The 26,230-nt window shown below is 38.3% G+C and overlaps 1 protein-coding gene across 2 annotated transcripts; it reads left to right on the top strand.

Annotated features, from left to right (window-relative positions):
• The first annotated feature begins 1,008 nt into the window (after positions 1 to 1,008).
• LOC132637128 (uncharacterized) lies at positions 1,009 to 12,119 on the top strand. Of its 2 annotated transcripts, XM_060354293.1 has the most exons (6): positions 1,009 to 1,226; positions 1,721 to 1,776; positions 3,913 to 3,964; positions 5,740 to 5,837; positions 6,378 to 7,760; positions 11,647 to 12,119. In XM_060354293.1, exon 5 carries the CDS (start codon positions 6,380 to 6,382, stop codon positions 7,310 to 7,312), a length of 933 nt encoding a protein of 310 aa, XP_060210276.1. In that variant the 5' UTR covers positions 1,009 to 1,226; positions 1,721 to 1,776; positions 3,913 to 3,964; positions 5,740 to 5,837; positions 6,378 to 6,379; the 3' UTR covers positions 7,313 to 7,760; positions 11,647 to 12,119. The 2 variants fall into 2 exon arrangements, with proteins under 2 accessions (XP_060210276.1, XP_060210311.1); XM_060354328.1 differs by lacking the exon at positions 3,913 to 3,964.
• Positions 12,120 to 26,230: the final 14,111 nt, after the last annotated feature.

Genomic DNA, 26,230 nt, shown 5'->3' on the forward strand with positions numbered 1-26,230 from the left:
ATAAATGAGTTGAGCATTTTTAAAAGCCTTAAATGATTTTTATAAATTGTCCAGATCAATATTGCTTCCCATTAAATTAACAAAAATGGATTTTCATATATGATAAATTTTATTTAGAGATTAATGAGTATTTTCATGATGTTTTATGAGATGTTGTTAAATTTAATTAAAATAAAAAGAGAGAGAGAGGTAGGGTTCTTATTTAATTATTTAAAATTATCAAAATTTTGCAAATACTTCTTTATTTTTATTTTATCTTTGAAGTTTTGAATAATTTAAATAATTTAAGTAATTAACTATTTAACCCTTTAAATTTCCAATCTTTTATATAATCTGCATAATTTATCAAAACAGGCATAATTTTCGTTAAGTGTTTTAATTTGGATAATTAATGAATTAACTGATAATTACTGCAAATTGATCCTTTTATATAGATATTTTTTTTGGCCTTGGCCATAATTAATTTAATCAATTCATAATTTTAAGAAATTAGAGTTGTTTTGCAAAATCAGCCTGTTAACATTTTATTTGAAATAATAGCTTTAATTTAATTTGTATTATGTTAGGATAATTAATTAAGGCCACTTTATGCCCATTAACAATTTGACTGACTTTTAAAAATTATTTTGGTAAAATAATTACGGCCCAATTTTTTCCATAATTAAAACATCTTCAATTTTGATACTCTTTCTAATTATTATTTTTAGGTATACTTATGTATACACCAAGTGTATACATATATATACAAGGTATACACCAAGGTGTGTGTGTGTATATATATATATATATATATATATATATATATATATATACATACACACACCTTGGTGTATACCTTGTATATATATGTATACACTTGGTGTATGCATGAACTTATAAAGCCCCATTTCAGTTAATTTCAAAATTGGGACGGAGTCCAACCCAAGACCAGGCTGAGACCCAGCCCAATTATTTTTAAATGTATAATGGGTTTACACCCCCCCCCCCCCCAAACCCCCAAGCCTTTATTTCATTTTTTCAAAATAACACCCCTACCCGCTTCTCTCTCTCTCTCTCTCTCTTTCCTTTCCCATGAAACCCTAATAGCTGCCATGCTCTCCCTCGTCCCTCTCATACCAAAAATGGCATATTTACAGACGTATGTTGACATGCACAACATTTGTATGCTCTTTGTGGTGAAATATCAAAAGATTCACTCAATTCCATGATTCTCTTACCCGAATATGGTATAAATCCTTTATTTACCTTCTATTTTCAGATTTTAGTCAAAATCGTCATTATCTTTTTCTTTAAAGTTTATTTTACTTGCATTTTTGCTATTGGTTCATGTTCATTGGGTCAGGTCGACCTAAAAATGGTCAAATCTGACCGTATGTTGGCTAACCGTAGATCTGGGTCATTGATTTGTTGTTTATTGGGTTTGATTGTGGAAAGGAGTTTTATCCCACATCATTGTTTTTGGTTTCAGTCGAACTTTTGGGGTTCTATAAATAGAACCCCAACGCTCTTGCAAAGAGAAAAAAAAAAGTTTTGGAAGGTGGGAAAAATAGTAGATAAAAAATATAGAGAAATTTGAGAGCAAAAGAAGTTGAAAAACTCAGATTTTTCGAAAAAACTTCTTAGGAAAAGAATTTTAAAACCTAGACTAAATAGTTGGTTTTTTTTAGTTAAAATATTGGCCCTTACTTTATTTATTTTCATGTGTGGTTGGGTTGCTGAGGTTTGGAAGCACAGAGGCTCCCAAATCCATTCTTTTCTTGGCTGCGCACACAAAAGGTAAACCTTAATTCATTTCATTTTTTGTTATTTAGTATTCTGCCTAGTTTAAGTGTATTTACAAATTAGCTATATTTTGATGTCTGTTAATGATGGTGCTTATTTGCTAAGTGTGCCTTATTTGGTTCTATGCTTAACATGTGCTTTATTTGATGCAAACACAATAGGAATTAGTGTAAATGTTATGGTGAAATACATTCAAGGAATAGACTGCTTGAATCCTCCTATTGGTTTGTTTGTCCATATGATTCTAGTATTCATATATTTGCTGCGAAAGGATGTGGATGAAATACTTTTAAAAAGGGTTTCATGTTTTTCCCCTTTCTTCCTTCCTTATTAAAGTCACATTAGTTTGCTAATTATAATCCTAAGTAGGATCAATGTAGTGAAGAATCCTAGGTGTTGTTTAAAGGAAACAAGGCAGTTCATGTGTTAGTTGGGATGAACATGAATACACTTCCTGTAATGTGTGCTTGTGATACTAATTTGAAATTACTTCTTCTTACTAATTAGTCATGAATTACTCTCTCTTGTGAAGAAAAGTCTCTTATTTGGATTTTCTTAACAACAGATGTTTTGGTTTAACCAGTTAGTTTGGACACAACTCCTGATGTGTTCTCTTCCTTTTAAAATAAATAAGTAAATAAACACTTAGGTAGGATTTAAACCTGTTTGCTGAACCTTTGAAGATATAACAGTATATTACCTTATTTCTTCTTTCCTTTCCTCTTAAATGATCTTGCTCACTTAGAATAGAGTTAAGATAAGATAAATCAACGGTTTGTTTGTTTGTCAATTAATACTAAAACAAAGGGGTATCAAGTTCATGTTTTAAATTTGTAGGTTGGTAGACTGTTTGTTGCAGTACTTGTGGTTATGTTATCATCTAATGTAGGCTAAACTATGTGTAATTGTTATATCCCGCATTTCGTGCAATCGGACAATTCAAGACAATCGCGGGAAGATAACAAGTAAGGCCATATTTTATTTTGTTTGGTACGTGAGTTGCCTATGAAAAGAAGTGAAAATATGGAGAAAGGCGAAGGGCAAATTTGGAAGTTGGAAAAATGTTTCATAAATTAAAAGAATTTGCCAAGAATACAAAGTGGGCTTGACATATTATTTTGTAAAGAAATGGAAGGCCCAACCGGCCATGCATAGGGTCCAAGCCCACATTGAACTAAATTTGGTCAATAAATAAGATGACTAAGTCATCTTTATCTCATAATCTCTAGAATTTTCAAGAAAAGAAGAACAAAACAAAGAAGGAGAAAACCCTCAAGGCCTTCGGCCATAGTAAAATTTCCAAGGAAAAATTGATAAACATTCTTTCAAAAATCATTTTCTACCAAGTATAGGGTGCTTAACAAGGTGGAGTTGTTGTTGGAGCAAGAAAGACTCATTATCATACAAGTTGCCAAGGTATAGGCAAGTGAGAAGTTGAAGAAGAAAGGTGAGTTTGATCTTGCTTTATGTGTTATACATGGTTTATATGTGTTGTAGTATGCTAAAATGAATGAAATTCATGAAGGAGAGGAATATAGTATATGGCCGTGTATATATATATATATATATATATGTAGGAGTCATGCTTCAATTATTTTAATTAATGTTTGGTTGTTATTGTTGTGAATGATATGTGAAAAATGGAAGTTGAATGAGTTTGGAGAATATTGATGTTGTGTTGTGGCCGTGAGGTATATGGTGTGTGCATGGCCGTGTATATTGTATGTATAGTAGTGTATATGTGTTGAAGCATGAAGAAATGGTAAGCAAGTGCTAGTTAGTATTTTGATTGTTGTTGTCATGGATTCCATAATAAAAATGAAGTTGTAATCATCATAGATTTCATATCGCAAATAGAGGTGTGATAACTTTGGTGAAGTATTGATAATTGGGAGATTATGTATATTGAAGGAAATATGTGAATTGTTAGTGCGATTGTTGATTATGTTAATAGTTTGGCCGGGTTTGAATTCCCGGATTGTGTTGGTTGAGAATTTGGCTATGTTGAATGTTGAGGATGGTGTATGTACAGAGGAGATGCTGCCGAAATTTCGGTAGCCAAGTGCTTCCTTAAGATTCTTACTCTAAGTATGCTAATGAGAGTTTTGGGTAAAAATGACCAATTTGCAGATTTCGACGAGATTGCAACGTGAATTTGGAATAGCTAAAGGAGCGGAAAGAGGTATGTAAGGCTTCACCCTTCTTTCTATGGCATGTCTTAGTTGTAATAAGTTGGGTACGAGCCTCGGGGACAACTCGGTTTCCCGGAATCCGCACCTAAAGTTTTCCACTTTTTGTTCAATAGAATTGAACTAGAAAGTGTGCCAATTGTTGGAAAAACCTCCTACACCCTTAGAACTTGTACAAATGGGACCCGATTACCCTAGAACTCTCACAAGTAACGTTACGACATGTATCATATACAAATAGTATACGCTACCTCATCCGGTTTACTCTCGGATTTTCCTTATAGTCTTGTTGTACTTACTAGAAGTTGAATCCACGGGAATCTTTTGATCCCGATTTCGTTACCAAATGATAAGTACTATAAGTACTCCAACGAGGAGACTTCCATGATGATAATGACAACAATGATGTTAGACAAGAGGATATGCCAATGATAAGTACTACCGGAACGATCCTATGACTAAGATTTATAAGCTAAGTATTCTATGTGAATATGAAAGTGATAAACTAATTCTTGAATCTTATTTATATCCCCTAGCTATGACTTTATTTTCTAAAGACTCCCAAACCTATGAACTGTCATCTATGACGCCCACGATTTCATTCTACGTTTACTTTAATACTATTCTCCGTTGACCATCTCACCTTAAATTATTCGTCCCTTCGAGGTGAGACAAGAGCGATCACGAGTATTCCATAATGTAATCGGAGGTCACCGACCTTACGTCACTCCGATGGCTACATGATTTTTCCTTGGGCTCCCTTGTGTGCTTATATGATATATATATATATATATAAAACATGTATATGTATATAAGATATGTATAAGTATATAAAATATGAATATGTATATAAGATCAGTAAATGTATATAAGACATGTATATGTATACAAGCTATGTATATGAATACAAAAATATGTGTACATATAAAAGATGTGTATATGCATACAGAGTACATATATGCAAGCTATGTATATGAACCTGGGCTGGGGGGAAGGGATACATGGGGGAATGGGAAGGGAAATATGTTTCACTGCCACCTGATCAGCTGGCTTATCATCCCGGACGCGGGGTGCCCGGACGCGGGATATATGGGTGAGGCGGTGCGTATCTACATCGGCGCTATGTGGGTGAGCCGACATTGTTCGGCGCTATGATATGACCTACCATGTCATGACCAGACATGCTATGCTATGATATGACACGATACGCTATGAAACGCCATGCTATGATAAGAAATGCTATGACAAGCTATGCTATGACATAATATGCTATGATATGCCATGACATGACATGCTATGATACGATAAGCTATGCTATGATATGACAGGCCATGCTATGATATGATAAGCTATGCTATGATATGACAAGCTATGCTGTGACATGATACGCTAGGATATAATACTTCCATGACATGATATGCTACGATATGATATGATACGACATGCTATGATAGTGCAGAATGTAATATGATAAAAACATAACATGATTTAAACCCTATTTTCCATGTTTATGAAAAAGAAATGTTTCAAAGAAAAAAAAGGGGGGGGGGGGGGAGAAAAGAAAAGACAAGCCTACATGACAGCCAGCCTGAAAAGGGGCCTCCCAAAGTGCAGGTTACTTTCTTACCTCATTATACGTCCTACGACTCCATGATACTATTAATTGTACTCGATGTTACTACTTGTATTATCTTCCATGCCTTATATACTCGGTACATTATTCGTACTGACGTCCCTTCTTGTGGACGCTGCGTTTCATGTCGCGCAGGTCAGCAGACAGGTGAACTTGGTTCCTAGAAGCTCTACCAGCCGCACTTGACAGCGCTCCAGTTGTTCCGGAGCCTCGCCTCTGCGGTACTATTATATGTATGTATATTCGGGCACTGTTGCACCCGGCTCTCTCTCTGTATAAGTGTACTATGTCTAGAGGCTCGTAGACAGATATGTACAGTCAGTCAGGTACGGTTAGATATATGGTGTTTTGGCATGGTTGTTGTATAAAGTGATAACGAAGTTTACTAGTTTATGTTCATAATAATGCTGCTAAAGTTAATGTTCGTTGATGTTCAAAAAAAAAAAAAAAAAGCATGGTACTGTTTATACGGCTTGCTAAGAGCTAAGGGTCACAAGATGAATAAGGGGTGCTCGGTACAAGTATCGGGTACTCGTCACGGCCCCTAGTCGGGTCGTGACAGAAGTGGTATCAGAGCAGTTCGGTCCTAGGGGTTTGTCTACGAGCCGTGTCTAGTAGAGTCTTGTTTATGAGTGTGTAGCGCGCCACGCTTATAAACAGGAGGCTACAGGGCATTTAGGAAATGTGACCTTCTTTGCAATCTGAAATCGTGCGATAGAGCTAAGTTGCTAGGCTTCCATATTCCTTTTCCTAAACCTATGTTATGGTTTCAGTAATGCCGCCGAAGAGAAAGGCTACGATGGCCGAGAAAGCCAAGAGGGTGGCGGCCAGCAGAGTTGAACGGGAGCTAGAAGAAGAAGAATCTCATAATGAGGCTCCCCCTCAGACTGTTCCTACTCCCTCTGCACCGGCAGAGCAGGGAAGAGTTCCAGCTCCAGCCCCCGCACCTCCAGTTCCACCGGCAGCAGCTCCGGGCCATCAGATGGCAGAGGCCATCCAATTATTGACCCAGTTAGTCGCCGCACAAGCTCAACGGCAAGATGTAGACACGGGAGACAGGGCGGTAAGCGCAAGGGCCCGAGACTTTATTACCCTGAAGCCGCCAGAGTTCTATGGATCAAAACCAGAGGAGGACCCGCAGAGTTTTATAGATGAGATGCTGAGGACTCTGGGGATCATACATGCTTCGGATACGGAGTCCGTAGAGTTGGCTTCATACAGGCTGCGGGATGTGGCAGTTCTGTGGTATAATAGCTGGATATCTTCGAGGGGAGCAAATGCACCCCCTCCGGTTTGGCAGGAGTTTACTGAGGCTTTCCTACGACATTTCCTACCGCCAGAGGTTCGACGGGCTCGAGCCGATATGTTCTTGCACCTGAGACAGGGAAATATGAGTGTCCGAGAATACAGCCTTCGTTTCAACTCGCTAGCCAGGTATGCCCCTGCCATGATAGCTGATAGTGGAGACCATGTGCACCGGTTTGTAAGTGGGCTAGGGCCACATTTAGTTAAGGAATGCTTGACGGCTTCACTCCAGGATGGGATGACTATTACCCGCATCCAGGCCCACGCCCAAAATTTGGAGGAACAATATCAGTCACGGAGAGAGGAGCGTTATCCATATAGGGGTTCCAGAAAAAGGGGCAGGTTTTCCAGGACTAGGAGCGAGTACAGAGGGGGACAGGCACAGGGGCAATTCGGGTACTGAGACCAATTGGCTGCCAGTGCACCTCCTCGATTCGCGGATAGGGGGTTTGACCATTCTACTTATTCGGAAGCAGGTCAGGGCACTAGAGCTTCGGGGTCCCAGTATAGAGCTGAATCCAGCAGGATGATGCCACCCCCACCACGGTGTACCCGGTGTGGCAGGCCACACTCGGGACAGTGTTACCGGGACACGGGTGCATGTTATGCTTGCGGACGGACCGACCATTTGATGCGAGATTGTCCGCTAAGGAATGAGAGAAGCAGAGTTCAGCCTGCCGGATCAACTGTGGATTCGTCACCGTCCGTGCGCCCTCCGGGACAGGCCTTCCAGGCTCCCGCAGGTCGTGGCCGAGGCAGAGGAGGGACGCCTAGCTCAGCCGGTCCTTCACGCCGCATATATGCATTGACAGGGCGGCAGGATACTGGACCTTCCACCGATGCGGCCACAGGTACTTTTTCAGTATTTTCTATGATAACCGTGTGTTAATCAATTCGGATTTTATTTTACTCTATACTGTCCTCTGTATTACTGAACATATTAAGAGTTTGGAAATTTGGACGAAAAGTGGCCATACGCATAGGTAAAAGGCGGATACTGGAGATTGCGGAGGTTAGAACTGTAAATAAAAGAAAAGATGTGTTACGCGGACGTTTCGAAACCTGCTAAGACCCCAACGCGTCCCATATTATGCGATATAGGTAGCACGGAAAAGCGAAAGTAAAAATACTAACACCGAGACCCTGAAATGCATTAAAGTTTCCAGGTTAAGCGTGCTCAGGTGGGAGTAATTCCATGATGGGTGACCCCCTGGGAAATATGCTGAAAATTTTGTAAATGCGGAAATAAGAGACGAGCGTAAAAGTAGGTAGCCCAGAGTAAATTGGGGCGTGGAAAGTGGTTAGACACCCCGTACGAGTCATATAGGCCGAGACGGGCTAAACTAACGGAAAAGGGGAAGCCATGACAACAGAAAGATTTGAGGATGAAGGAAAAGGGTACGGATGTCACAGGGTGAGACCGATATTGAGTCCACACTAATTAAGGCAAGAAATCCCCGGTGCGGCGATGTATGGGAACATGTCTAGTGAGAGGATAGACGCTACGGACGCCACGAAGAAGGGACTACATCTATAAAGATCGCAAACGGCAACCTAAGCTCCTAAGATGGATATGCTAAGCGACACGAGGTATCCACAAAAGAGACCTCCCCGAAGTATTATACTACGCTATGAGGTCAGTTTAACATTCGAGGACGAATGTTCTAAAGGGGGGGAGGATGTTATATCCCGCATTTTGTGCAATCGGACAATTCAAGACAATCGCGGGAAGATAACAAGTAAGGCCATATTTTATTTTGTTTGGTACGTGAGTTGCCTATGAAAAGAAGTGAAAATATGGAGAAAGGCGAAGGGCAAATTTGGAAGTTGGAAAAATGTTTCATAAATTAAAAGAATTTGCCAAGAATACAAAGTGGGCTTGACATATTTTTTTGTAAAGAAATGGAAGGCCCAACCGGCCATGCATAGGGTCCAAGCCCACATTGAACTAAATTTGGTCAATAAATAAGATGACTAAGTCATCTTTATCTCATAATCTCTAGAATTTTCAAGAAAAGAAGAACAAAACAAAGAAGGAGAAAACCCTCAAGGCCTTCGGCCATAGTAAAATTTCCAAGGAAAAATTGATAAAAATTCTTTCAAAAATCTTTTTCTACCAAGTATAGGGTGCTTAACAAGGTGGAGTTGTTGTTGGAGCAAGAAAGACTCATTATCATACAAGTTGCCAAGGTATAGGCAAGTGAGAAGTTGAAGAAGAAAGGTGAGTTTGATCTTGCTTTATGTGTTATACATGGTTTATATGTGTTGTAGTATGCTAAAATGAATGAAATTCATGAAGGAGAGGAATATAGTATATGGCCGTGTATATATATATATATGTGTGTAGGAGTCATGCTTCAATTATTTTAATTAATGTTTGGTTGTTATTGTTGTGAATGATATGTGGAAAATGGAAGTTGAATGAGTTTGGAGAATATTGATGTTGTGTTGTGGCCGTGAGGTATATGGTGTGTGCATGGCCGTGTATATTGTATGTATAGTAGTGTATATGTGTTGAAGCACGAAGAAATGGTAAGCAAGTGCTAGTTAGTATTTTGATTGTTGTTGTCATGGATTCCATAATAAAAATGAAGTTGTAATCATCGTAGATTTCATATCGCAAATAAAGGTTTGACAACTTTGGTGAAGTATTGATAATTGGGAGATTATGTATATTGAAGGAAATATGTGAATTGTTATTGCGATTGTTGATTATGTTAATAGTTTGGCCGGGTTTGAATTCCCGAATTGTGTTGGTTGAGAATTTGGCTATGTTGAATGTTGAGGATGGTGTATGTACAGAGGAGATGTTGCCGAAATTTCGGTAGCCAAGTGTTTCCTTAAGATTCTTACTCTAAGTATGCTAATGAGAGTTTTGGGTAAAAATGACCAATTTGCAGATTTCGACGAGATTGCAACGTGAATTTGGAATAGCTAAAGGAGCGGAATGAGGTATGTAAGGCTTCACCCTTCTTTCTATGGCATGTCTTAGTTGTAATAAGTTGGGTACGAGCCTCGGGGACAACTCGGTTTCCCGGAATCCGCACCTAAAGTTTTCCACCTTTTGTTCAATAGAATTGAACTAGAAAGTGTGTCAATTGTTGGAAAAACCTCCTACACCCTTAGAACTTGTACAAATGGGACCCGATTACCCTAGAACCCTCACAAGTAACGTTACGACATGTATCATATACAAATAGTATACGCTACCTCATCCGGCCCGAGGTGGGCCCATTACTCTCGGATTTTCCTTATAGTCTTGTTGTACTTACTAGAAGTTGAATCCACGGGAATCTTTTGATCCCGATTTCATTACCAAATGATTAGTACTATAAGTACTCCAACGAGGAGACTTCCATGATGATAATGACAACAATGATGTTAGACAAGAGGATATACCAATGATAAGTACTACCGGAACGATCCTATGACTAAGATTTATAAGCTAAGTATTCTATGTGAATATGAAAGTGATAAACTAATTCTTGAATCTTATTTATATCCCCTAGCTATGACTTTATTTTCTAAAGACTGCCAAACCTATGAACTGTCATCTATGACGCCCACGATTGCATTCTACGTTTACTTTAATACTATTCTCCGTTGACCATCTCACCTTAAATTATTCGTCCCTTCGAGGTGAGACAAGAGCGATCACGAGTATTCCATAATGTAATCGGAGGTCACCGACCTTACGTCACTCCGATGGCTACATGATTTTTCCTTGGGCTCCCTTGTGTGCTTATATGATATATATATATATAAAACATGTATATGTATATAAGATATGTATAAGTATATAAAATATGAATATGTATATAAGATCAGTAAATGTATATAAGACATGTATATGTATACAAGCTATGTATATGAATACAAAAATATGTGTACATATAAAAGATGTGTATATGCATACAAAGTACATATATGCAAGCTATGTATATGAACCTGGGCTGGGGGGAAGGGATACATGGGGGAATGGGAAGGGAAATATGTTTCACTGCCACCTGATCAGCTGGCTTATCATCCCGGACGCGGGGTGCCCGGACGGGGGATATATGGGTGAGGCGGTGCGTATCTACATCGGCGCTATGTGGGTGAGCCGACATTGTTCGGCGCTATGATATGACCTACCATGTCATGACCAGACATGCTATGCTATGATATGACACGATACGCTATGAAACGCCATGCTATGATAAGAAATGCTATGCTATGACATGATATGCTATGATATGCCATGACATGACATGCTATGATACGATAAGCTATGCTATGCTATGACAGGCCATGCTATGATATGATCAGCTATGCTATGATATGACAAGCTATGCTGTGACATGATACGCTAGGATATAATACTTCCATGACATAATATGCTACGATATGATATGATACGACATGCTATGATAGTGCAGAATGTAATATGATAAAAACATAACATGATTTAAACCCTATTTTCCATGTTTATGAAAAAGAAATGTTTCAAAGAAAAAAAAAAAGGGGGGGGGGGGGGGGGGGGGAGAAAAGAAAAGACAAGCCTACATGACAGCCAGCCTGAAAAGGGGCCTCCCAAAGTGCAGGTTACTTTCTTACCTCATTATACGTCCTACGACTCCATGATACTATTAATTGTACTCGATGTTACTACTTGTATTATCTTCCATGCCTTATATACTCGGTACATTATTCGTACTGACGTCCCTTCTTATGGACGTTGCGTTTCATTCCGCGCAGGTCAGCAGATAGGTGAACTTGGTTCTTAGAAGCTCTACCAGCCGCACTTGACAGCGCTCCAGTTGTTCCGGAGCCTCGCCTCTGCGGTACTATTTTGTGTATGTATATTCGGGCACGGTTGCACCCGGCTCTCTCTATGTATAAGTGTACTATGTCTAGAGGCTCGTAGACAGATAGGTACAGTTAGTCAGGTACGGTTAGATATATGGTGTTTTGGCATGGTTGTTGTATAAAGTGATAACGAAGTTTACTAGTTTATGTTCATAATAACGCTGCTAATGTTAATGTTCGTTGATGTTCAAAAAAAAAAAACATATGGTACTGTTTATACGGCTTGCTAAGAGCTAAGGGTCACAAGATGAATAAGGGGTGCTCGGTACAAGTATCGGGTACTCGTCACGGCCCCTAGTCGGGTCGTGACAGTAATCATCTGTGATTTGTGGCAAATGTGTGCTAATTGTCCATGACTTATAGCAAATCCTAGAACCATTATGTTTAAGGCATTTGAGTGTGAATTCTGTTTTCCTTTTGGTTTGCTCAAGGCTAGTTTTCTTGTCTGAATTTGTGGCCTAAACACATGGTGTTCATAACTTGCTCTGTTGGCTTATGTCACAAGTCCTTCACCTGGAAATAGTCTACTCCTAAAGGCTCAGAGTCTGGTAAAAAGGAAAAATGAAAGGAAATAACCAACTCTAAGGAAGATAGGACTAAGTTCCCATTAGAAGGTTAATGAGAGTTAGTCTAATTGATAACTAGATAATAGGATAGCTATCAATCTGTTACCTAATCACGATCATGTTAAAACTAGAAAATATAAAAATGGAATGAGGTAGTGTCTAGGAAAGAGGTATGTCCTCCTAGTTGTGATTTCCTCTTGTTGGTCCTACCCCATTAGTTATGTTGTCTAAAGGGTGAAGTAAGTTTATTATAAAAATGGAATGATACGCCTCCATTCTTGCATCTGTCTTGCTTTTCATCTATGTATGGATCTTAATTTGGTAAGTGATTATAAGTGCTCTAATTTTATGAGTTTAAGTGTCAAAAGAAGAATGAAATGGAGCTGTTTGGTTCTGATTTTTCCAAGTCTCGAACAGTTTGGAGACTGAGGCTTTTGTCTTGAGACATGAAATTTTTCTTTGCTTTTCTGTGTGCACAAGTGGATGATGTAGTAGTTTCAATTTGGCCAAGCTTAAAGATGGAAAAAATAGGGAAAGCCTTATGATGCTAGTCTAAGTAAAAGAAGAGTATGAAAAGATAGAAAAGAAGAAAACAGTAGCTGAGGACTTCAGAAAACATTTGTCTTTGATCTGAAAACTGTCCAATCTCATTTGGTATGTGATAAAGGGTAACAAAAGACCATAAGTGTAGGGATTGGGTTTAAAAACCACTTGGTTAGATGGGGATCTTTTAAAGACATCTTCGAAGAGGATTGAGAATGCTTGAGCCATAGTATCTTTTATCCCAAATAAAAGATTGTCATGGCATCCCTTACAAGCCTATAGGGGTATAACCTCCTGCCTTTGCACCTTTGGTGCTTCCTTGTCATTCTATTAAGGTTATCGAATCCTAAAAAATGAAACTTTTGTTGCACTTGTTAGTTGTTCACTAGGACCGATAACCTAGCTTTGCTGTATTTGTTTTGATGTGTCTCAATAAAAGGGGTTGGACTAGTTGGATGATGTATAATGATTTGAAAATTGTGATGAAACTGGAAAGGGGAAAAGTTATTTTCAAAAAGAAAATACTAATTGTTTTGGAAAATAAAGTAAAAGAGTTTTATGAAGATGACATGATAATATATGACCGACTCTTTAACACTTGGTTAAGCTAGGATCATGATTTGAACCTTTCTGTGGATTCTGTGTGTATTGATGTGGGTCCAAACTGTGTGTGAAAAATGGTCTATTCTCCCCTTGTATCCTAAGTCCTAATAATGTCAGTAGAAATAAAGAGGTCAATGGTTTGCATTTATTCAAGGTACTGTAAAAAATGATAAGAATCTTCACTTGAACTGTTCATAAAAAGTCCAGGCTTACTATACTTAGATAATTCTACGTACACTTCATGAGTACCAAGTCTGTTGTGATTATGCATTATCTAGAAGCTGGTTTTTCCTCATCCTTAGGTGCCTGTATGCTCTGCTATGTATACTTGATTCAACATTGTAAAGACTTGTATTGTTTACATATGACTGCCTGTGTGGTAATTACTTGGTTTAAGTTTAGTTGGGCTATATTATGTTCACCACAGAATCATTTTCTTTCTTCCATATTTAGGATATAAGGGATGTTTTGGTTTTGGTTCATTAGAATAACTTGCCAATTAGATTTGTTCATACATTCTTTCATTGTCCCATCTGTTCTTGTTGACTTTTAAATGCTCCATATACATATATGCTGGACTTATCCTATTTAATCTAAGTCGTGTGTGTGTATGTGGACCTGTGTCTTCCATGGTTGTTGGTTGAGAGGCAGTTTAGGTAAAGGAGGGTCTAGTTTGAACCCTTATGTCACGACCCGACTAAGGGCCATGACGGGACTAACCACTGAGCACCGCTCATATTACTCGTAATCATACTCATTCTGCGATCATTCGTTAATAACCTGCTCATAATCATAGGGAAACCATTTTCATTTGAAACATAATTACTGTTATATACATAAGCCCTCTGGCTATCAAAATAATAATACATATATACACATGGGAAAAATCATGAGACCATACTACCCACACATGCGTATCTACGAGCCTCTACTAGAGTACTAGACATATGGACAGTACAGGACCCAGTCGTGCCCAAAATAGATATATGCACAAAAATCATAAGCAATGGTACCTCCGGAACAATGGAGTGCTCTCAAGTCTGCTGATAGCTCCTATGAGTCTGGATCACCTCCCTCTCTACCTGTGGGCATGAACACAGTGTCCAAAGAAAAGAACGTCAGTACGAGCATTGTACTGAGTATGTAAGGCTTAAATAAAATGAGCATAATAAAGAAATCCTGAAACATAAGGTGAAAACAAAGCCTGCTTAGCCTTTAAGAGTAAATGCATTTTAAACATATCACATACATCAACCTATCACGTATATAATCCTCATTTACCCACGTCCGGGTACCATCATACGCCTCCCACTAATGGTTTCATGTCCGGCCCTCTAGGCACGGTAAACTCACAAGCAGCCCGCATTAGCGGTGACGTGTCCGGCCATCTAGGTGCGGTATAATCACAAGAAGCCCGCATTAGCGGTGACATGTCCGGCCATCTAGGTGCGGTAGAATCGTATCATCGCGTACATTACATAAACTCATCATAAAACATACATTAGAGTCCCAAGCTAATCTATAACCATATCGGGGTGACGTAAGGTCGAGACCCCCTGATTCTATTATGGGGAAATCATAATCATTGTACCTCACCTTGAAGGAACTAGTATCATAAGGTGGGTCTAGCAATAATAATTAATGTCATATCATAGGCTTTGGAATCTCTATATGATGTTGACTCATATTTCTCGGAATGTAAGAAAGTCATGGAAGGAAAAAGGGAATTCATTTCATGAGAATCATGCCTTAGAAGGAAGGGACTAGCCTTTCAAACCTTAATGATTCGTCAACTCTATCACTTGGATGCTTCTCTCCAATGCTCACGTTTCTACCTTCAAGGAAATTCATACCGAAAATTAGATCATCGAAGACATACTTATGCCTAACTAAAGCTAAGAAAAATCGGTTAACATCTTCCTTTATTTCGATAACTTCCTCCACATAATAATAATAATGACGATAATAATAATTCCCACTATCACAACAACAACCACCATATTTTAATCCACAATTTCATCAAGCTAGACATTATCAATCCCAACATTCTCTATCACTCCTTTATAACCCTAGCTATGGCACCATCCGTGTCCATCCTCATACAATGCCTCTACAACATATTTACCACCATTCATAGTAAGATTGCACTCATTACATATCAAGAACTATGATTCAAGTCAAGTCATGATTTTAAAATATCTTTATTTTCATACTTGCACCTCATGTTCCCTTTTTCTCCATAATTCAAGTCTTTTAACCCTTCAATAGTTTAAATAACATGGAAGAATCATAAAACTTACCTTAAGCACTTGGAAATAAGCCTTGATTTACTCTATTCCATTAGAATGAAATCCTCCACTTGCATGCCAAAGAAATTCCTACCCTCCACAAACCCTAATAGGCTTCCTAGTATTCGAATCTCTTAATTCTTGGCTTTGATCTTGGCTTTTTGGTATAGATTGTTATGAAAATGGAGGGAGGGTTTTTGGAGGGTTCTAGAGAGATATAGAATCTGCTTTTTTATGGAAAATAATGAAATAAAACGTGGATTCTTATATTTATAAGGAGGGATAGAAATGGGCTTAGTGTCCGACAACACATCAATGGCGAAATCAATCTCTCTTTCCGGAGGAAGGCCTGGAAGTTCATCTGGTAATACATCTGGAAACTCATTCACCACCGGACTGGATTGGAAAGTTGGCGACTTTGCTTCGGTGTCATGAACTCGTACTAGATGATAAATATAGCCTTTAGCTATCATGTTTGTTTCCTTAAGGTAGGAAATAAACCTACCCCTTTGGGATACTGTATTACCCTTCCATTCAAGCACGGGTTCTCCCGAAAATTGAAATCGAACCACTTTCATGCGACAATCAACATTAGCATAACATGAGGCCAACCAATCCATGCCCATAATTACATCGAAATCTAGCATTTCCAGCTCAACTAAATCAACTTTAGTCTGACGATCACATATCACAATCACACAATTTTTGTACACTTGTCTAGCTATCACGGGATCACCAACCGGAGTAGACACCTCAAAAGGTTTAATTTGCTCGGGTTTCACCCCGATATGACCAACAATATAGGGAGTAATATAGGATAGCGTAGAACCCGGATCTACCAACGCATAAACATCATCAGAGAATATAGTCAATATACCTGTAACCACATCCGGAGAAGACTCGAGATCCTGGCGTCCAGCTAAAGCATAGATACGGGGCTGGGTACCACCTGAACTGGACGCTCCCCCTCTGCCTCTACCTCAGCCTGTTGGAATCTAGGGAGTCTGCCCAGTCAGGCGCACAGAAGAAGAGCCCGCCGCTGATCCTGTGGGCTGGACTCCGCCTCTACTGTACCTCGTAGGACAATCACGCATGACGTGCCCCGTCTGTCCACAAACATAACAAGTATCTGTACCTTAGAGACATGTCCCCGAATGTAAATTTTTTCATTGAACATCGTGGAACCGATGGTCTCCTCTGGCTATAATCGCCCCCAAACTGGGAACCTAAAGCTCTCGAGCTCTGACCCTGCCCTGAATGAATAGAGCGGTCAAACCTCCTTCATGCAAATCATGGAGGTGCACTAGTCGCCGACTGGCCTGAATATCCGGAATATGACTGCCTCGATCCCCCTCTATAGTCACCACCGGTACCCATAGATCTGGTCCTCTTACTCTGCCCCCTATCGGTATCACGCTCACCCCTTTGCGGATGCTGCTGCTCTTCTAGGTTCTGAGCATGGGCCTGAATGCGGGAAATATCCATCCCGTCCTGCAATGAAGCCGTTAAGCAATCTTTAAATAAATGTGGCCCTAGGCCACTCACAAAACTATGCACCCTATCTCCCATGTCGGCCACCATAGTCGGAGCATATCTAGCCAATGAATTAAACTGAAGGTTATACTCCAGGCACTCATATTTCCTTGCTTCAAATTTAAAAATCTGTCCGCTCTAGCTCGACGGACTTCGGGTGGCAAATAGTGGCGGATGAAGGCATCTACAAATTCTTGCCAAACCGAAGGTGGTGCATTCTCTTTTCTTGATGAAATCCAATTATTATACCATAAGACCTCCACATCCCGGAGTCTATAAGATGCTAGCTCCATAGACTCCATTTTGGAGGCATGAATAATGTTCAATGTTCTCAACATTTCATCTATAAAATCTTGCGGGTCTTTATCCAGCTTTAACCCGAAAAACTCCGGAGGATTCAAACTCATGAAATCACGGGCTCTAGTACTAACTGCCCTATCACTTGAACCCGAACTCTGCCACTGTGCTTGGGCGGCAACTAACTGTGTCAAGAAGTGGATAGCCTCGGTCACTTGTTGACCCGAAGTAGCCGGGGGAGGAACTGGAGGCATAGGAGCTGGAACCGAAGCCCCTTCTTGTTCTTCTATAATAGGTGGAGTATGAGAGCTATTAGATGAAGCCTCATTATGTGATTCACCCTCTTCTACATTCATTGGCGGCTCGCTTTCTACCCGTCTTTTCATTATAGTCTTGCCCTTCTGGGCGGCCTTAGCTTTTCCCTTTGGCGGCATCTTTGAAATCATAACACAATATTAGGGAGGAGAAAATCTTATAACATGGCTCTATCGCACGATCTCATAAGAAGAAGAATGGTCATTTTATCCTAAATGCCCTGTAGCCTCCTATTTATTAGTGTGGCGCGCAACACCCTATAAACAAGACTCTACTAGACACGGCTCGTAGACACTTCCTAGGACTGAACTGCTCTGATATCACTTTTGTCACGACCCGACAAAGGGCCATGACGGGGCTAACCACCGAGCACCGTTCATATTACTCGTAATCATACTCATTCTGCGATCATTCGTTAATAACCTGCTCATAATCATAGGGAAACCATTTTCATTTGAAACATAATTACTGTTATATACTTAAGCCCTCTGGCTATCAAAATAATAATACATATATACACATGGGAAAAATCGTGAGACCATACTACCCACACATGCGTATCTACGAGCCTCTACTAGAGTACTAGACATATGGATGGGACAGGACCCCATCGTGCCCAAAATAGATATATACACAAAAATCATAAGCAATGGCACCTCCGGAAAAATGGAGTGCTCTCAAGTCTGCTGATAGCTCCTATGAGTCTGGATCACCTCCCTATCTACCTGTGGGCATGAACACAGCGTCTAAAGAAAAGGACGTCAGTACGAGCATTGTACTGAGTATGTAAGGCTTAAATAAAATGAGCATAATAAAGAAATCCTGAAACATAAGGTGAAAACATAACCTGCTTAGCCTTTAAGAGTAAATGCATTTTAAACATATCACATACATCAACCTATCACGTATATAATCCTCATTTACCCGCGTCCGGGTACCATCATACGCCGCCCACTAATGGTGTCATGTCCGGCCCTCTAGGCACGGTAAAATCACAAGCAGCCCGCAATAGCGGTGACGTGTCCGGCCATCTAGGTGCGGTATAATCACAAGCAGCCCGCATTAGCGGTGACATGTCCGGCCATCTAGGCGCGGTAGAATAGTATCATCGCGTACATTACATAAACTCATCATAAAACATACATTAGAGTCCCAAGATAATCTATAACCATATCGGGGTGACGTAAGGTCGAGACCCCCCGATTCTATTATGGGGAAATCATAATCATCGTACCTCACCTTGAAGGAACTAGTATCATAAGGTGGGTCTAGCAATAATAATTAATGTCATATCATAGGATTTGGAATCTCTATATGATGTTGACTCATATTTCCCGGAATGTAAGAAAGTCATGGAAGGAAAAAGGGAATTCATTTCATGAGAATCATGCCTTAGAAGGAAGGGACTAGCCTTTCAAACCTTAATGATTCGTCAACTCTATCACTTGGATGCTTCTCTCCAATGTTCACGTATCTACCTTCAAGGAAATTCGTACCCAAAATTAGATAATCGAAGACATACTTATGCCTAACTAAAGCTAACGAAAATGAGTTAACATCTTCCTTTATTTCGATAACTTCCTCCACATAATAATAATAATAATGACGATAATAATAATTCCCAATATCACAACAACAACCACCATATTTTAATCCACAATTTCATCAAGCTAGACATTATCAATCATAACATTCCCTATCACTCCTTTATAACCCTAGCTATGGCACCATCCGTGTCCATCCTCATACAATGCCTCTACAACATCTTTACCACCATTCATAGTAATATTGCACTCATTACATATCAAGAACTATGATTCAAGTCAAGTCATGATTTTAAAATATCTTTATTTCCATACTTGCACCTCATGTTTTCTATTTCTCCATAATTCAAGTCTTTTAACCCTTCAATAGTTTAAATAACATAGAAGAATCATAAAACTTACCTTATCACTTGGAAATAAGCCTTGAGTTACTCCATTCCATTAGAATGAAATCCTCCACTTGCATGCCAAAGAAATTCCTACCCTTCACAAACACCAATAGGCTTCCTAGTATTTGAATCTCTTAATTCTTGGCTTTGATCTTGGCTGTTTGGTATAGATTGTTATGAAAATGGAGGGAGGGTTTTTGGAGGGTTCTAGAGAGATATAGAATATTTGTTTTTGTGGAAATTAATGAAATAAAACGTGGGTTCTTATATTTATAGACAGGGCTCGTCGACGTGGCCATCGATGTTGACTGGTTTCAGCAGTTGCCTGAATTGCTTCGCTTTGCTCCGATTCGATTCGTTTCACATCCAACTCCCCTGTAATGTCAGGGATGCCTACTTATATTCCTCTACACATACAACGTAAAATATCTCGTGAGTAAAGCTCTGGTGCGGACTACCGAACCGAGGGTATTCACCGCTAATAAGTCAAAATCTACTTGAAATAACATGGGAGGTGTAACACCTTCCCTGGTGACTAGCCATGCCGGAGGTTCATGAAACCTCTTGAAACTTGTGCGGCATCAGGAATAAAGAGGGGTGATGACTTGGCCTTCCACCACTTAGTTTGGGATTTGAGTTTGAGGACATGGAACCCACATATGTCCCTCACATGAGCTTATGAATAAATATGATATGTTGCTTATATATGTGTATATTTATGTATAGAATGGGACTTGTAAATAGTAATGTGTTGTGTATATTATGTGCATATATCATGTGTATGATAGGAACTGTAAAACATAAACTAACCGGGGTCTTTTGTTTTTTCCCGTCTCTACTGCATGGCCACTTGGGCCGAAGTCCAGCCACCCTACTGGGCTACGGGAAAATTCTTTCAAGTGTCTCTGAGTCCAAAAAAGAAGAAAGGGAAGCTAATATATCGAAGGCCCAGTTATGGGTAAAAATGACGAAGGCCCAACCGTGGGTGAAAATGGTTGGGGTTTGGTACACCCCATTTTACTTTCTTCACTACATTTTCCTATTTCTTGCTTCTTGGTATTGTATTCGTTACTTGTAAAACCCACAAACATTATTGGAACCATTATATTGTGAATTAGGCATCTTAGGCAAAACGGTGCATCTGCCGTTTAGATTGACTTTAGCACATAAAACTCTTTCTTTTTTTTTGAAAAAAAAACTTAGAAAATACGTACTGATTTTGGAAATCAAAAATGGAAAACAAACTACTTTTTATCTTAATAAGTGGTGAGCCAAAGAGGTTTGTTTTTAAATAGAGATGGTATTACGTGTGGTAAAAAATTAAGTAGATGAATACATTAGACGAAAAATTTCTTTTTATCTTTCAAAAAAAAACTGTTAAAACATGTCTCTTTTCTGGTCATGAGTCAATAAAAACGCAATGTTTTGGGCCAAAACCCACCCGAGTCTTTTCCTTAAAACTGAATGTTTTCAAAGAATATTTTTGGGCCAAAACCTATTTAGGTTTGGTCTTTAAGAAAAATAAGAATTTGTATAAAGTCACCATTTGGGCTAGGAAATTCTGTTTGGTTTTTCTACATAAAATCTGAGGCTAATAAAAGGAGACTAGGGCCTATAGTGTAAGTGGCCAAACAAGGTATATTTGGGCCAAGGCCCACGCGGGTCGTTTCTTTAAAAAATAAACATTTCTTTGGGTCAAGACCCATTTAATTTTGTAAAATTTACTTGGCATAACTTACATTATTACCTATTTATGGAACATAACTAAACTTTACAATAATTATATTTAATAGCTAAAATATAACATATTTACTTCCTATAGATACCACTTTTTTACCACTCATCTGATAACTTCCCACACCCCTAAATTTAAGCCAAAAAAATCGTCCCTCTCTCCTATCCCCCTAAATACACACCATTATGCCCAATATCCCTTAATTTCCTCCAATTTCAAATCAGTTTTACAATAGTTCAACTTCCTTATTTATCTCTAATTAACTACTCATTAATTTCACTCATAATTCAAATCTAATTCCCAAAAAAAGTAAGATTCTATACTTATTTTTACGTTTCACCGTGTATTTAACTTATATTTTTGTTTTTTTTTCGTTTGAATCAGCAATGCAACTCTAAATAATTAATTATCATTGTTTGTTCTTGGTTGTTTTTTGTTAGATTCAAGTGAAATGGCTAAGAAAACTTCTACTCCGATGAGGACTAGAGGTATAGAACCCGAATTTTCAATTCCTAATGTTTTGGATTGATATTTTAATAGTTGTTTTTCATATATATTTGGCTATATTTTTAATTGTATTTTGATTATTATGTTCAATATTACTTATTCTAGTTTCTGTTGACTATATTTCAGATATATTTTTCGCATATTTTGACTATATTTAGAAAAATTTCAGAAAAATAAAGAAAAATAAAAAAGTTGTAGTGAAACGTTGACCTCAATTATGAACTCAATTATGACTATATTTTGGCTATATTTTAATTGTATTTTTTATTATTATGTTCAATATTGCTTATTTTAGTTTCTGTTGACTATATTTCAGATATATTTTTCATATATTTTGACTATATTTTTCAAAATTTTAGAAAAATCAAAAAAATAAAAAAGTTGCAGTGAAAACGTTGTTACCTCAATTATGAACTCAACTTGAATTTGATATTTCAACAGATGAATTCAAATATATATTCGTCGTTTAAAACGAGCTCTGTTCACTGGTTTGATATTGTTATTTTTCAAAGTTTTTTGATGAACTAGTTTTGAACCTTTTTTTTTTTGGTTAAAAATATGAATGTACTTTTTTAATTCAATTTTTTTTTTAATTTGTTAGCTGTTTGAATGAGATATGAGATCAGATATGGAATGGAGGATATTTGCGTGAATCAAGGAACATTAAAAACTTATTTTAATTTTAATTGGAATAGATTTTGTTTCCATAAATATGGCACTTTCAGTTTTCTCAGCGTGTGTATTTCCGTTATATTTATCCTATATTTAAGTCCACGCATCTACTAGCTAAATATAGGTCCTCCAGCTACAAATTGTAAATGTAGAACATGTAGTTATAGGTTGTTAGAAGGAGCTAAAAGGTAGCTGTTTGTGAAAATTTTACTTTAATTTTTTCCTAAGCAATGAACCCATGATTAAAGGTTTTTCTAGGCTAATGCCCATGTTTTAAAGAAATTCAGTAAGGTATCCTAAGGCCCAAAAATGAAATGGTTTTAAAATCAAAGTCTTATCTTTTGAAACCAAATCTGGGATTTTTATAAAAAATATATAGCAAGAATATTTTGTAAAACGAACATATACAAGATTTTAGACCATAAACATAACGCATTTTCCTAAAGAAAAACCAACTGTGCAAAAATATAGACATTTCTTTCTTAAAAAGGGTCAAAACAATCCAATTTACGCCTAATTTATAAAATGTTAGGTAAGAGTATTCTAAAAGCGTATTAAGCGGATTAACCCGGCCCATGTGTGAGTAAAGCATGAATGGAACTTAAATCAATGACAATAAATAAACTTTCTATCTTTTTCTATAGAAAAACTACTATTCTTATATATAAAAGGAACTAATTACACTCGGATATCATAAATCCGAACCTAAATACCCTATGTATAAAGGGGATATATTCAATTCTTTTTTCAAATAATGATATGAAACATGACAGTCTTTTGCGGGAAATAAACACTAAGTAAACAGTTCATGCAAATACTCACACATTGGAACTGGAAGGCCAACTGTATAGCACGGATCCTTAATACTAGGGTTCCTAACACCTTCCCTAGTGGATCACCAGAACCCTTACCAAGAACTTTGGATTAAGAAGGTTTTTTCATGGCGTATGAATAAACCCTTCAAAACTGGTTTTCGTAATTTCCTAAAAATCAGGTGGCGACTCTTCTAAAACAAAATCCAAAAGAGCACCAACGATTTCGAAGTAGCTTTTCCGAGCGCTAACCCCGCCCGCGAAAATGCGAATTGTTACAACGCGAATAGCATAGGGCATTTGGAGCACAACAAAAAGCTTACGAATTAGGGCTTCTGTCAGGATTAAAAGAATTGCACAGGACCGACTACTACCTTCAACGGGCGAGAAAGAATGGACATGGTAAGTTAAGGCAGAAGTGAAATTCGGGTCATATTTAGGTTCCTCAAGGACTGGTTGTATGGCAATTGAAGGCGATATGTTGTTAATAACACTACCTCATATAACAATTCGGTTGAGTAATGCAGATGCTTTTAGGGACCGAATGGCCAAAGGGTACTCTAAGGAATTAGCATAATGAGTTGTCCCCTCACAGTCTTTGAACATTCGAGAATGAATGTTCTTAAGGGGGGAAGAATGTTACACCTCGCTCTCCCACGAGCTAAGGACGTTCCGAACTCATGGCATATTTTCGGAAAAGGAGCTTATGGTAGGCTAACATCGTGAGTATACGCGAGATATAAGTCATGACAAGTGGGTGTTACACCTTGGAAAAATTTTGTGTCGTTAGTACCGTTACTAAACAAACGTGAGCCTAGAGAGGCCATGGAACTCTTATAAGGCTAAGAAAGAATTCTAACAAGTAATAACAGAATAGCTAAAGGTTTTCAGGTCAAGTGGGTTGAAGAAAGTAAGTTGTCAAAGCTTTGGGAAAAAACTGGGCAAATTTCGAACAGGATTTTTGGTCCAACTTGAGAAAGTTATATCTCCTAGCATATGAGGAGTTATGGAGTGAATAAGTTATCCAAATTGAAGTTCATCGAGTCTAGTTTTCAATGCAATAAACCGTTTGTCGATATAACATCAGAGTAGGGAGTTATGGAAATTTTACAACGGACTGCCAGAATCCCACAAACCTGCGCGAAAACCCTAAAAGCCCACTCAAAGGGCCACTAAGTTACCCGACCAACAACACTATAAATAGCCCCAAACCTCGGTTTTTTTCATCATTTTCACCTCTTTCATTCACCCAAACCTCTCTATAACAGTCCATAACCTTAACCCCAAGTCTATATACCAACCATAAGTGAAATCAGAGGTTTCCCACATCAAGTTTGGCTCGGAAATGACGGTTTGCCTTGTAATTCTCAATTTTTGTTATCATATTATCGTGGATAGGGGCGGAGTGTCACGACCCAGCTAGGGGCCACGACGGGTACCCGGGGCTAACCACCGAACACCGCTCGCTCTACTGCTTATCATACTCATTAGACATTCCTTTATCAATTCATACTCAATTTATAAGAAAATCATCTTACATTTCAAAACATAATACTTTTATATACATAAGTCTTTAGGCTATCGAAATAATATATATATATATATATATATATATATATATATATATATATATATATATATATATATATATATATATATGTGTGTGTGTGTGTGTGTGTGTGTGTGTGTGTGTGTGTGTATGTGTGGATGCATATACAAAATGGCAACCTCGTAAGACCACATAACCCACACTGCGTATCTACGAGCCTCTACTGGAGTGCTAGACATAAGTACGGGACAAGACCCCGTCATGCCCAAAATACATGTACATGAATTTACACAAAAGAATTATCATAAGCACCTCCGAAACAAAGGAGTGCTCTCTAATCAGCTACTGGATCCTACGAGTCCGAATCAAGCTCACCTCCCTGTCTACCTGTGGGCATGAACACAGCGTCCAAAGAAAACGGACGTCAGTACGAACATTGTACTGAGTATGTAAGACAGGAACGAAATAAATATGATAGAAGGATCATGAGCAATAAGAGAAAGATATAACTGCACGAGTGTCATAGGCAAATACATTTCGACATATATCTTATTTTACATAATCATGGTACATATGTCATCACATCACATATATCATCACATCATAATCCTCGTCGTTAACCCGCATCCGGGTAACCATCGTATGCCGCCCACTAGTGGTGATCATGCCCGGCCCTCTAGGCTCGGTGTAAATATAGCAGCCCGCCTTAGCGGTGACATGCCCGGCCATTTAGGCACGGTGGAATCGTATCGTAATCTTATCATAGCTTGATATTTTCATACATAACATAGGCATATTATAAGCTAGCATTATTGATCATCTTATAGACATATCATGACTTAGCATCATTTCACATTTATCATTGGGAGCATACATTAGGCCTTGAAGGCAACTATGGCTATGTCGGAGTGACGTGAGGTTGTGAACCCCCGATTATATTATGAACATTTATGAGTATTCTGCCTCACCTTGAAGGAAATAGTGTATAAGGTGAGTGTTAATAGTAATGACATCATTAACGTTATAGGATCATCATATCATGGACTCTAGAATCTCTATACTTTAACTGATCATCATCGTTATCATGCTCGCATGTAGTTTGGTATATTTGCGGACTCAT

Source organism: Lycium barbarum, chromosome 1 (genome assembly GCF_019175385.1).
Source record: "Lycium barbarum isolate Lr01 chromosome 1, ASM1917538v2, whole genome shotgun sequence".
In the NCBI taxonomy this organism is placed as follows: domain Eukaryota; kingdom Viridiplantae; phylum Streptophyta; class Magnoliopsida; order Solanales; family Solanaceae; genus Lycium; species Lycium barbarum.